At 34.7% G+C, this 11,361-nt stretch overlaps 2 protein-coding genes across 2 annotated transcripts; both read right to left on the reverse strand.

Annotated features, from left to right (window-relative positions):
• Positions 1-3,665: 3,665 nt before the first annotated feature.
• On the reverse strand, positions 3,666-5,734 carry LOC118742412 (nucleoporin seh1-like). Its single transcript, XM_036474471.1, has 5 exons — positions 5,547-5,734; positions 5,042-5,482; positions 4,772-4,980; positions 4,560-4,702; positions 3,666-4,498 (listed from the first exon to the last, which is right to left on the reverse strand). The coding sequence occupies exons 1-5, from the start codon at positions 5,655-5,657 to the stop codon at positions 4,329-4,331; spliced, it is 1,074 nt and encodes a 357-aa protein (XP_036330364.1). The 5' UTR covers positions 5,658-5,734; the 3' UTR covers positions 3,666-4,328.
• A 4,051-nt stretch (positions 5,735-9,785) lies between these two features.
• LOC118743643 (nucleoporin seh1-like) lies at positions 9,786-11,316 on the reverse strand. The gene is made up of 5 exons (XM_036476406.1): positions 11,132-11,316; positions 10,636-11,076; positions 10,371-10,579; positions 10,168-10,316; positions 9,786-10,115 (listed from the first exon to the last, which is right to left on the reverse strand). Exons 1-5 carry the CDS (start codon positions 11,240-11,242, stop codon positions 9,946-9,948), a joined length of 1,080 nt encoding a protein of 359 aa, XP_036332299.1. The 5' UTR covers positions 11,243-11,316; the 3' UTR covers positions 9,786-9,945.
• Between the last annotated feature and the right edge of the window lie 45 nt (positions 11,317-11,361).

The following is an 11,361-nucleotide window of genomic DNA, read 5'->3' on the forward strand; positions in this document are numbered from 1 at the left end:
AAATAAAGTCGGAATTTTAAGGCCGGCACACCCTAGGATTGATCTATATGGAAAAAATATACCCCTATTTTTTATTTTGATACCAAAAAATATTTAGGGAGTGCTCAAAGCGCTCAAAGTTTTCCATGTATTTTATATGGAGAAAAAAACATCTTTTCGTAGAAATAGTGTAGAATTCTTGAAAATCAATATTTTTTGATCGGAAAACTTTACTTATCTTCAGGAGATTCCCAGTAATAATACTCAATTGTTTCTTTAACAATTTTTTCATGGTAACTATATTTTATAGGTCCTCCAAAGCCCTTAGAAAATGCAATGGGGGACCAATAAAAAATCTGTAATCATAAAAAATGGTCAAATAAACAATCGGATATTAATACTGGAAGTCTCCTGAAGAGAACCACAGTTTTACGTTCGAAAAATATTGATTTTCAAGATTTTTATACCATTTCTACGAAAAATAGTTTTTTCTCCATATAAAATACATGGAAAACTTTGAGCGCTTTGAGCACTCCCTAAATATTTTTTGATTTCAAAATAAAAAAATATGGGTATATTTTTTTCGGTACATAACAATCCTAGGGGGTGGCGGCATTAAAAATCCGACCTTATTTTTTCTAGATACATTTTTGGACCACTTTAATGTACATATATTAACTTCTTACATTTTGCTATGCTTCGGGATAAATTTAAACAATATGCGATGGAGTTTAAAAGACAACCGGTATGGGAAGATAATAATTTACAGCCTTCCATAAGTGCTAATACATCATTTCTCGAATTCGATGAGGAGTCTACAGGTATTTGATTAAAAGAAACCAACCTGCAAAAGTTTTGTAAATAATTTGTTTGCTAAAAAACTGTGTACTCAAAAAATTCTAACACTTCCGAGGAAAAAGTTTGAAATTTATGTGAAAATTTGTTGCACTTTTTTGTAGCTTTCTACAAATTACTAAGCTTGGGTTTGTATCGGGTTTGTCTGAGAATGAACTATATTTTAATTGAAAATTCTTAAAAATTAATAAACAAACATAAGTGGCACACAATATCACTTTGAAATGGCGTGCTATAGATATGACCGATACTGTATATCTACTATATATTTGTCGAAGTATGTATGTATGTATGTGCCACGTTGCAGCCTAAACGGACGGACAGAATCAAACAAAATTTTGATAGAGTATTGCAATGACTCCTGGGCCTATAATAGGGTGGAAAAAATTGGGATCCTACAAGGGGGCGTGGCACCTCGCATAGGCGTCAAATTTTTAATCAGCCATAACTTCGGAACCATAAGTCACATGACCTTGAAATTTGGTATATAGACATATAAAGGGTAGGTGCTTATAAGAAGGTATGTAGATATAAATGAGTTTGTAGAAGGGGGCGTGGCACATTCCATAGGCGTGGAATTTTTTATCAGCTATAACTTCGGTACCTTAAGTCACATGAACTGGAAATTGGTATGCAGACATATCAATGGTAGCTACTTATAGGAGGGTATATATAAATGAGTTTGTAAAAGGGGGCGCGGCACATCCCACAGGCGTTGAATTTTTTATCAGCTATAACTTAAGAACCATAAGTCACACGAACTTGAAATTTGGTATGCATACATTTTAATGGTAGGTGCTTATAAGAGGGTACATATAAAGGAGTTTGTAAAAGGGGGCGTGGCACATCCCATAGGCGTGGAATATTTTATCAGCTATAACTTCGGAACCATAAGCCCCATGAACTTGAAATTTGGTATGAAGACATATCAATAGTAGGTGCTTATATGAGGGTTTATACAAATGAGTTTGTAAAAGGGGGCGTGGCGCATCCTATAGGCGCGGAATCCTTTATCAGCTATAACTTCGGAACCATAAGTCGCACGAACTTGAAATTTGGTATGCAGGTTTAGCTATGGTAGGTGCTTATAAAAAGATAAATATAAATAAGTTTGTAAAAGATGGCGTGGCAAATCCCATAGGCGGGAACATTTTTATCGGCTATAACTTCAAAACCATGTCACATGAAATTTAAATTTGGTATGCAGACATATCTATGGTAGGAGCTTATAGTAAGGTATATATGAATGAGTTTATAAAAGGGGGCGTGGCACATCCCGGAGGCGTGGAATTTTTAATCAGCCATAAATTGGGAACCATAAGTCACATGAACTTGAAATTTGGTATTCATACATAGGTATCTATGGGAGGTGTTCAGAGTAAAGTATATATAAATGAGTTTGTAAAAGGGGGATATACATATATATATTTATCTATTAGATAACTCGGGTATTTAAAACTGTGTGTGTGTGTATTTTTTTTAAACCTTATCGTCTTTAGATTATTTTGAAATGGAAAGTTTAAATTGTTTTTTAATCTCGCGATGCTGTTAAACGAAAAAGGGTCATTCATAATGAATAAAACTCCTTCCGAATTATGTATTATACTAGAAAAGTGCAGCTAAATAAAACAGCTAATCGAATAGGCAGCTAAACGGAATGTCCATAGTAGAATAATTTTAATTTAGAAATTTGATCGTTACCTTAATCTATTTAATATTAATAATGGAACAAAATTTGTAGTATATATTAGTTATAGCACGATGAAGCCAAAAGTATGGCTCCTAAGGATGCCTCAATGTAAACAAAGAAAACAGTTGGTCCCCTTAAATTATGCTGAACTGAATATTTGTATTACTGTTTTATATTTTGATTTGTTTACCCCGAACGACGTCGGGTGCTCTGCTAGTGTATATATAAAAGGGCAAATACACGACACAAGCTTGCTGGTACCATCAAGTGATTGTACCATCAGGCTCGAAGCATATAACGTACCAGGTCGCTGGTACAATTTCTATTTCTTTACAAACGAGGTCCAAAAAAGACCGAAATGATTAGAGCCGAAATCTCATAATTCTTCCACCAACACGGCTTTGACTCATATAGTGGAAGAAAATTTCGGTAAAATACTAAACAGAAATTAGCTAATTTCACCATTCCGCGATACCAGCATGGTGGTACAATAATAAAATTTTGAAATCGTTTTTGATGTCGCACAGCAGCCGGTACAATCATACCACAAGAACACACACAGTCAATCGGCTGGCACCAACACTTGAAGGAGCCAGCATAATGGTATCTCCCATGGGCTCTTTAACACATTAAGCATATTTGGGGCTGTGAACTTATCTATTTTAAAGCATGTATAGTTAAATCCTTAATAGATAAGTTAAAGGCCCTAACACTTGTATAGTTTATGCATACATATACAAGTTTTTCATGTCAAGTAAGAATAAATCAGCCCTATCGCCGATTTGGTGTGAATAAATCTTTCCCATAATTTAACATGCAAAACAAAAACAAATTGGGAAAAATTGTTTTTGTTTGGCTTTATAATTTTTGGGAATATTTGTTCATGTGAAGTTCGCGATAGGGCCGAATTTTCCAAAAGGCTAAAAAAAGGCTAGGGGCAATTTTAAATTTACGTGGGTAAAACGGCAACACTGCTACTTATGCTTACCTGGGGATCATACTACCACGACAAAAAATGGTAAAAACAATAATATTAGTATAAAACTACCTATAACTTTATTTAATCTAAGAACTAATTTAAAATATAATTTAGCGCCTCCCCCAATTTCATTTGAAAAAAAACAAATTGGAACAATTTTTTTTTTTGGAAAAAGATGTGTGTATATGTAGAGGGTGGCGACGAATAACTGTTACCCAGGAGTTTTTATTAAATAAAGGGTCCTATGGAGATTTTGCGAAGAAAGCATTTCATTGTTAATTTTATTAATTAGTTTTTAACTTTTAATCTTTATTTGGGGTTACCAGGGGAAAACGGAATGGTAAGCGGAGAGAAAAGCGCAAGACTTCGTCTGCATATATTTGCCATATCTTCTTAACCATAGGCAAATTTTCTCCATTTTTTCCATTTTGTCTTTATACTAGTTCTCTTTTGTTGTCTTTTTTAAACAAAGTCTAAGAAACAATACACATGAAAAAGACTTTCATTTACTTATTTCCGAATTGTTTACACTGCTGGCAAATGCAAATAAGGATTAAAATTTTAAAATTAATTAATAAAATAAAAAAAAAATATGTGCCAAATTAACAATAAAATACTTTCCTTGCAAAATCTATGAATTCCCCCTTTATTTTTCCAAAACACTGTGTAACAGTTATTCGTCGCGACTCTGTATATTCACATGAAAATGAAAATAACCGTGGTAAACTATTTTCTCCCGTGAGATAACGTGGTGTAGAGCACCGCCCATGCCTCTCCACAAATAGGAACGGCTATCAATCTTGATAGCTTGATTATATATTGGACTTAATGCCATGGCACTTGATTTGGGTTGCTAATTGTTCCCTTCTTGTAGTATTTCGCAGTTGCTGCGGCTGAAGAAGTCATTGTTGGCGAGTTTAAACTTGGTTCATAAGACGGGTAGCTTCCCTCCGCTTTTATTACTGCAGCGCATTTCCAATTTCTTGTATAATTTTCTTTATAAAACAAACTTTGATTAGTTTATTCATAGTTCAGCAATATTCAAAATTTATATACTTCTCCAAATGCGTACACATCCATCATCGCCAGTTGATATTAACATCGTTGCCAACATGTTCCAGCAAACTCTCCAAACTGGGCAGTTGTGATCGCTAAACTTTACAGTTTGTATATCAAGTTTGGTATTTGCAGATGCATCGCTATTTTAAAATATATGTTTATGTATGTATAAGTATTTAAATTACAATATATTAACTGGATAATCTTACGTGACGCCTCGCATGTTCACAATATACAGATCCTTGCTAGCTACTGCCAACATATGAAACGTACGACCAGGATTAGGTGCGAAGGCCAAGTCAGTTACTGGTTGAGTTATTTCATTTATAGTCTCAATTTTTACACACTTTCGAGCACTTTCGCTATACGCGAATATGAAAACCTTCCCCGTGTGCGTAGCAGTCTCGTCACTTCCAGCCTAGAAGATATTTTATTTCGACTATTAACAGAGTAACAAGCAAAAGCATAACATTTACTACCGCTAAAAGTTGCGAAGATAGCATATACGTCGAAGTATTCCAAGATATGCAACTCAATGGTAGTTTGTTCGCAATTTCATGTAGGACAGGCCATTGAGTGAGGTTCATTATATCTGGCGCCTCATAAATACGAATTATGCCGTCGGCCGATGCAGTAGCTAACAAAAGGCCTAAGTACTTTGGCGCAAATTTGACATCAGTGACACTAGTACGAGAGTCAGCAAGAGTCATTCGTCGCACCCAACGGCGAGCGGGTGTCATTAAAGAAGCAACTTTCTCACCAACAACTTCTTCCCAAACAGATGCCGTGCGGTCAAATGAGCATGTGACAATAACTTGACCGAACTCTGGATGCGCCCACGATATGCGCCAAATCGAGCCAGCATGTGCTTTCCAGTTGCTTGATTCTGTCCAATTGCCTTTATCATCCTCATCCCAGACCTAAAATATGTGTAAAATGGACTAAAAATATTTCGGCGGCAATATGGTATGTAATTGCTCGAACCTTCACAGTTTGGTCACTGGAACAGGTCGCCATTCGGCGTCCATAATAATCAAAAGCTACATCGTGAATAACATCCTTGTGGTCTGCAGATATCAATTCTACTTCAAACATTTCACAAACTTTGACAAAATTATGCACTCTAAAAGCTCGACCGGTCAACAAAAATTATTAGTAAAATAGTTACAAGGAAACCGATTTCATCGGTGCATTAAACACAGGGTGACAGAATAAAAAGCACACTTTATCATCGATATCTTTATCTAATATTTAATCGACACATAATGGCTTTGTTTCTTTTCTTTTCTAGCAGATAATTATCAGGAAGAAGAAGAATGGGAACATTGAGGGAATCACGCTCGAAAAAAGCGAAATAAAGAAATAGTAAAGAAACGCAAAGCTAGCAGAGACTAGTAAATAAACATCTGATCGATGTATTTGGCTATTGAAAATATTTGGCGCGAATTTTGGTTTATCCATTTTGACAGCAGGAGAGCCAAAAAATAAGAGCGTAAGAACGAGAGAGACCTGCTGATTCTGCAAGTTTTTTGGGTTAAGAAACGCTTTCCAGCAGAAATTAGTGATAATTTGTGATAATTATCTGTTAGGAAACAAAGCTATTAACATTTTCATTTCAAATTTTTTACAAAAATATTTTTAAAATACAAAACAATCGTTTACAGTCTTTGCACTGCTGTAAATATGCGGTATACGTATTTAAAGTAATTTTAAACAGGATTTGTGTTAAATATTCTTATCACTGAATGGAATTTATTTTTGAGCTGTGCCCATACAGCCATATACCGTTCCGAATATGCAATTTACGGTTAAAAACAAAAAAAAAATGCATTCTTTTACAAATTATTCAGTAAATTGCCAGTAACTCTCTAGTAACTTAATTCCTGAGAATTTGCTCTCATAGCACAAAAGTACAAGAACGAAAACCCAGTAATAATTTGCAAGTTTTACAAACAAGTGATTATTTTTTTGTTTATTCGCAGCTAGCTGCTAATAAAACAATATATATTTTATTTAAATAGGTTTATTTTGTAAATTTCAACTATAAAAACCCCATAAACATTTTTTTATTAGTTTCAGTTGCACCCAGCAACATGCGATCAGCTGTTTTTCTCACTTGCAAGTTCTTACTAGTAAAAATATATCCAGTAAAATCTAGCAACTTTTCCTCAAAATGAAATGTCACTTTGCGCTCTCAATTTCCCCTTTCTTACAAGTTTTTTGGGTACAAGAACACCAAAACATGATGTTAGTAAAAACTGGTACAAAGATAGATAAGACAATACAATAGGGAACAAATTTTTATTTTGATTTAATATCGAATTTTCATCGATGTCACCACCAGCACGCTTTCTTTCAAATGAAAATTTGGCTGTCAAACCATGGAATTGCCTCCAATAAATGTCAAGCAATAAGCGCTGACATATATCTATAATATATAATAATAATACTCTAATACCATGTCCCCACCGGAGCTAACCACGTAGTTATGGCTGTTGAGTTGGTTAGCCCGATAACCCACTTGATTTAGCGTAGTTTCGCCATATAAAAATGTCACCAACTCGAAACCACGTCGAAAGTCTGGACAACCCTGTATTTTCCCGCCATCTGTGGGTCATTAGCGTTAAGATGTAAAAAAATTCGTTCCTACTAGTGTTTGGACTCCGCTAAGATCAGGTGAGATTTAGTCCGTTTTTGAAAAAATTTTAAATCTAGTCCTCTAGTCCGCTTGACTTCAAATCTATTCCGTTTCTCTTTTTCATTCATGTTAAGCCCCTCTTAGGGCCGTTTTTTTGAGTGTTCACCACCGGTTTCAGTAAAAAAATTTAAAGTTAGTCAAATTTCACTGTTAAAAAGGTTGTAACTCCTTCAAAGCAATGCGTCAATAAAGTTCGTTATTTTTTTATGAATGGATGTAGAAATTGGCGGATACAGAACTTTACTTAATTTGTTAAAAAAATATATGTAGAATGAAATTTACTCTTTAAACAATTAAGTGTTAGATATGTCCTACTTTATAGAAAATGTTAAAAATTACCTAAATATGTAACATATCATCCTTACATTGCTTCGCGTTCTTATTTTTCCAAGAATAGAGAATATTTAAGTCAAACAATTAATGGCTGCATTTCTTTATTCATTCTGAACGTTTGGAATAAACTTTTTTGTTTATTTATTCTTTAGAACGTTCCTGATGATATGTTGACGTACATTTCAAACGCATTCTGTTTATTCCGGCTGTGAAATGGGATTATCCGGAATGTATAAAGAAACGCAGCCAATGTCAGAAACGAAAATATAAAATTAAATCTAGTACGGAAAATTTGTTTTTGCTCGGATTTTTGCAGCGATTTAGTTCTGAAAACCTCAAAGCGCTGTGTGGACAGCGATAGTTAGTGATGTGGTTAAGTTCGATTTGAGATGGTTAACATTTTGGTAGGGACATGGTATAAAGTAATTATTAATTAACTAAATCATTACAGTAAATCACTTTTATAAAGGATTACTTAGACATATACAACGAAATATAGCTATTCTGACATTTTTACACACTTATGTACGTACATATGTACATATATGCGAATATAGTTAAAAAATAGCTAAAAAGGATATTTCTCTTTAAACAAGACGTGGCAAAGCCTACTAGGTGCAGCCCAGGACTGAGCACAACCGACTGGAACGAACCTGCGAGCCTAGTGCTCAACCGCCTTCCGATGAAATACTTGATAGTGGTACCGGGGGGTCGGTACTTGGACGGTAGTAGGTTTAAGTAGTTCGGGTTAAAGTCCACACTGACGGGTATAGTGAATTAAAAGCTTGTTGTTACGAAAACTTACTTTTTGTACTGCGTATTTCTATATAGAATTCCAAAATTGTCTCAGAATGAAAGTGCCAAAAATAGCGCTATTGTGCCTACTTTTCCATCACTGCTGCACACTCGCTTGTCATGACAGTGCGAAGATTAGATCCGTGCGGATGACATCCGTCGGATACCGTATTAGGCATGATGATATATTCAGGCTTCTTTTTGTTTTTGAAAAAATAAAATTTTAATCAAATTATCCGCCTTCGAAAAATATTTCACCCCGCGTTTACTGTTTTTTTTTTCTTTGTATATTTTCTGATATATGTAGCAGGTAAAAATAGGGGCAGGGTCAAAATGGTCAAACTTATATAAAATTGGTCTCGAATTGAAGATCTTCGAAAATGTTTTACCCGTGCTTTGTTTTTTAATGGCTTTCTATATTTCTGAGATATGGGCCAAAACGTGGACAACCGCATGGGTATCAAATTAGAGGTATTCGTAACATATTTTATCTGTGCTTTATAATTTTTAATCGCTTTCTAGTTTCCGAGATATGTATATAAACTTTATTTAAAAACACCTTTATTTTTTTTTAGACATTTCTGATGTTCAAAGACCACTGTTAAAATTTTCGACGAATATTTTTCTAGAACAGTAAACTTTGGACCACGTCAACCGATTTCGATAATTCTATCAGCAAGGTAGTAGGTTTGTTCGTCGAAAATCCAGCAAGAATTATCCAACACTCAAAGTATCAGAGAGTAAGACAAAATTCTCTCTCATGATGAGAAACTTGCACATTTCTGCACGAACGCAAATTTACAGGAATTTATTAATAATAAATTTTTAGATTTTTTTAAATTCTTTCAGATGGAAAAAACAGGATATACATGTATATATTTCTTGTTGTTCTGACTTTCTTTAACATACATTTCAATTTCTTTATCGTACACCCGACAGCTAGGGTTTCTTAAATCGACTCTGGTTGCAATTGCATTTCGATTGCGAATACATTTTTTTTTCACCCGAGTTAAGTTTAAATCATTGGAATTAAATAAATTAATTATATTAACAAGTATTTACTTCCTTTTTTCATAAACAAATCGCTCGTTTGTAAATTTTTAAATTTAACGAACTGGCAAAATTTTTTACAGCAAGAATTTGCAACTTCTCTCCACGAGAACTGTCACTTTGCTCTCACAATTTTTGAGTGTTGGATAATTTTTTGGTCTGCACGAATGGGATTTGGGCAAAAATCATAATTCTTACAAATACGTACATTTTTTTTCGACGAACAAACCTAGTGTCTCACAGGTAGTCCCATACTAATTTGGTTGAGATCCGAACATTGGATCATGAAAAAAATCAACGGTACTCCTAAATTTGTATATGAGAATTGAAGTCGGTTGTGTTTTTTGTTTAAAAATTGCTTGGTATATTTCAGTTCGGTTATATATGTAGATATATCGCATTGTAATATTCTTATTTATCATGAAATACACTAACACCTTAAACATATTCTATAAATTTCAAAAACAAGGGAACAAGAATCCATATATACCTGCACACATATGAAAATTAGTGCCAAGGAACTTGGTTTGGATTGCTAATTGTTCCCTTTTTATAGTATTTGGCAGTAGCTGCAGCTGCGGCTGTGAATGTAGGAGAGTTGAGACTTGATTCATAAGCAGGGTAACTTCCTTCAGCTTTTAACACTACGGCGCATTTCCAATTTCGTGTATAGTTCACTAAAAAATACAATAATTGATTTTAATATAGATTTTATAACTAAAAAACTACTTCGCCATATTCGAACGCATCCATCATCACCGGTGGAAATAAGCATTGTTCCCAACATATTCCAACATACTCTCCAAACTGGACAATTGTGATCGCTAAACCGAATGGTTTGAATATCAAGACTCATATTTCCAGACGAATTGTTAGACCTTAAGGAATATTATTATTTTCAAAAAGAAAGTATGTATGATATTTGAAATTACATGTTTCCACGGATATTTACAATATAAAGGTCTCTACTGGCAACAGCTAATACATGAAATCGACGACCAGCAGCAGGGGCAAAAGCTAAATCAGTCACAGGTTCATTTATCTCGTTTATAGTTTCAACTTTCGCACATTTTCGGGCACTTTCGTTATATGCAAAGATTAAGACTTTACCCGTATCCATAGAAGTATCATCACTACCGGCCTGAAGATATTTAAATAAATCACGCAATCGTACTTAGATTGGTTAAATTTTCTTACGGCTATGAGGTGCGAGGATAACATGTATGCTGAAGTATTCCACGATATACAGCTCAGGGGTAATTTGTTTGCTATCTCGTGTTGTACAGGCCACTGTGAGAGGTTCATTATATCTGGTGCTTCGTAAATTCGGATTATACCATCTGCGGATACCGTTGCCAATAAAAGGCCTAAGTATTTTGGTGCGAATTCTACGTCAGTGACGCTCGTACGTGAGTCAACGAGCGTTGTTCGACGAACCCATCTACGAGCCGGAGTCATAGTGGCTGCGACTTTTTCACCAGCAACTTCTTCCCAAACAGAAGCAGTGCGGTCAAACGAACACGTTGCCAAAACTTGGCCAAATTCCGGATGAGCCCATGATATGCGCCAAATTGAACCAGAATGTGCCTTCCAGCTGCTTGAAACTGTTAACTTGCCTAGTTCATCCTCATCCCATATCTATAATTGTAATATGTTAACAACAATCTTTGTTTATTAGGTGTATATTATTTACTTTGACCGTTTGATCACTAGAACATGTTGCCATGCGACGTCCGTAATAGTCAAATACAACGTCATGAATAACATCTTTGTGATCTGCGGATATCGCATCCACCTCAAACATTTTTATAAGAACAAACAATCGAACGTTTATCAAAGAACCATCACAGACTCATATAAAAATGTTGCAGTTCAACCGAGATTCAAAATATAACCACAGGGTGCTTAAAAAATGTTTCCTAT

This window comes from Rhagoletis pomonella, unplaced genomic scaffold (genome assembly GCF_013731165.1).
Source record: "Rhagoletis pomonella isolate Grant_MI unplaced genomic scaffold, Rhpom_1.0 Rhpom_scaffold_00007, whole genome shotgun sequence".
NCBI lineage: Eukaryota > Metazoa > Arthropoda > Insecta > Diptera > Tephritidae > Rhagoletis > Rhagoletis pomonella.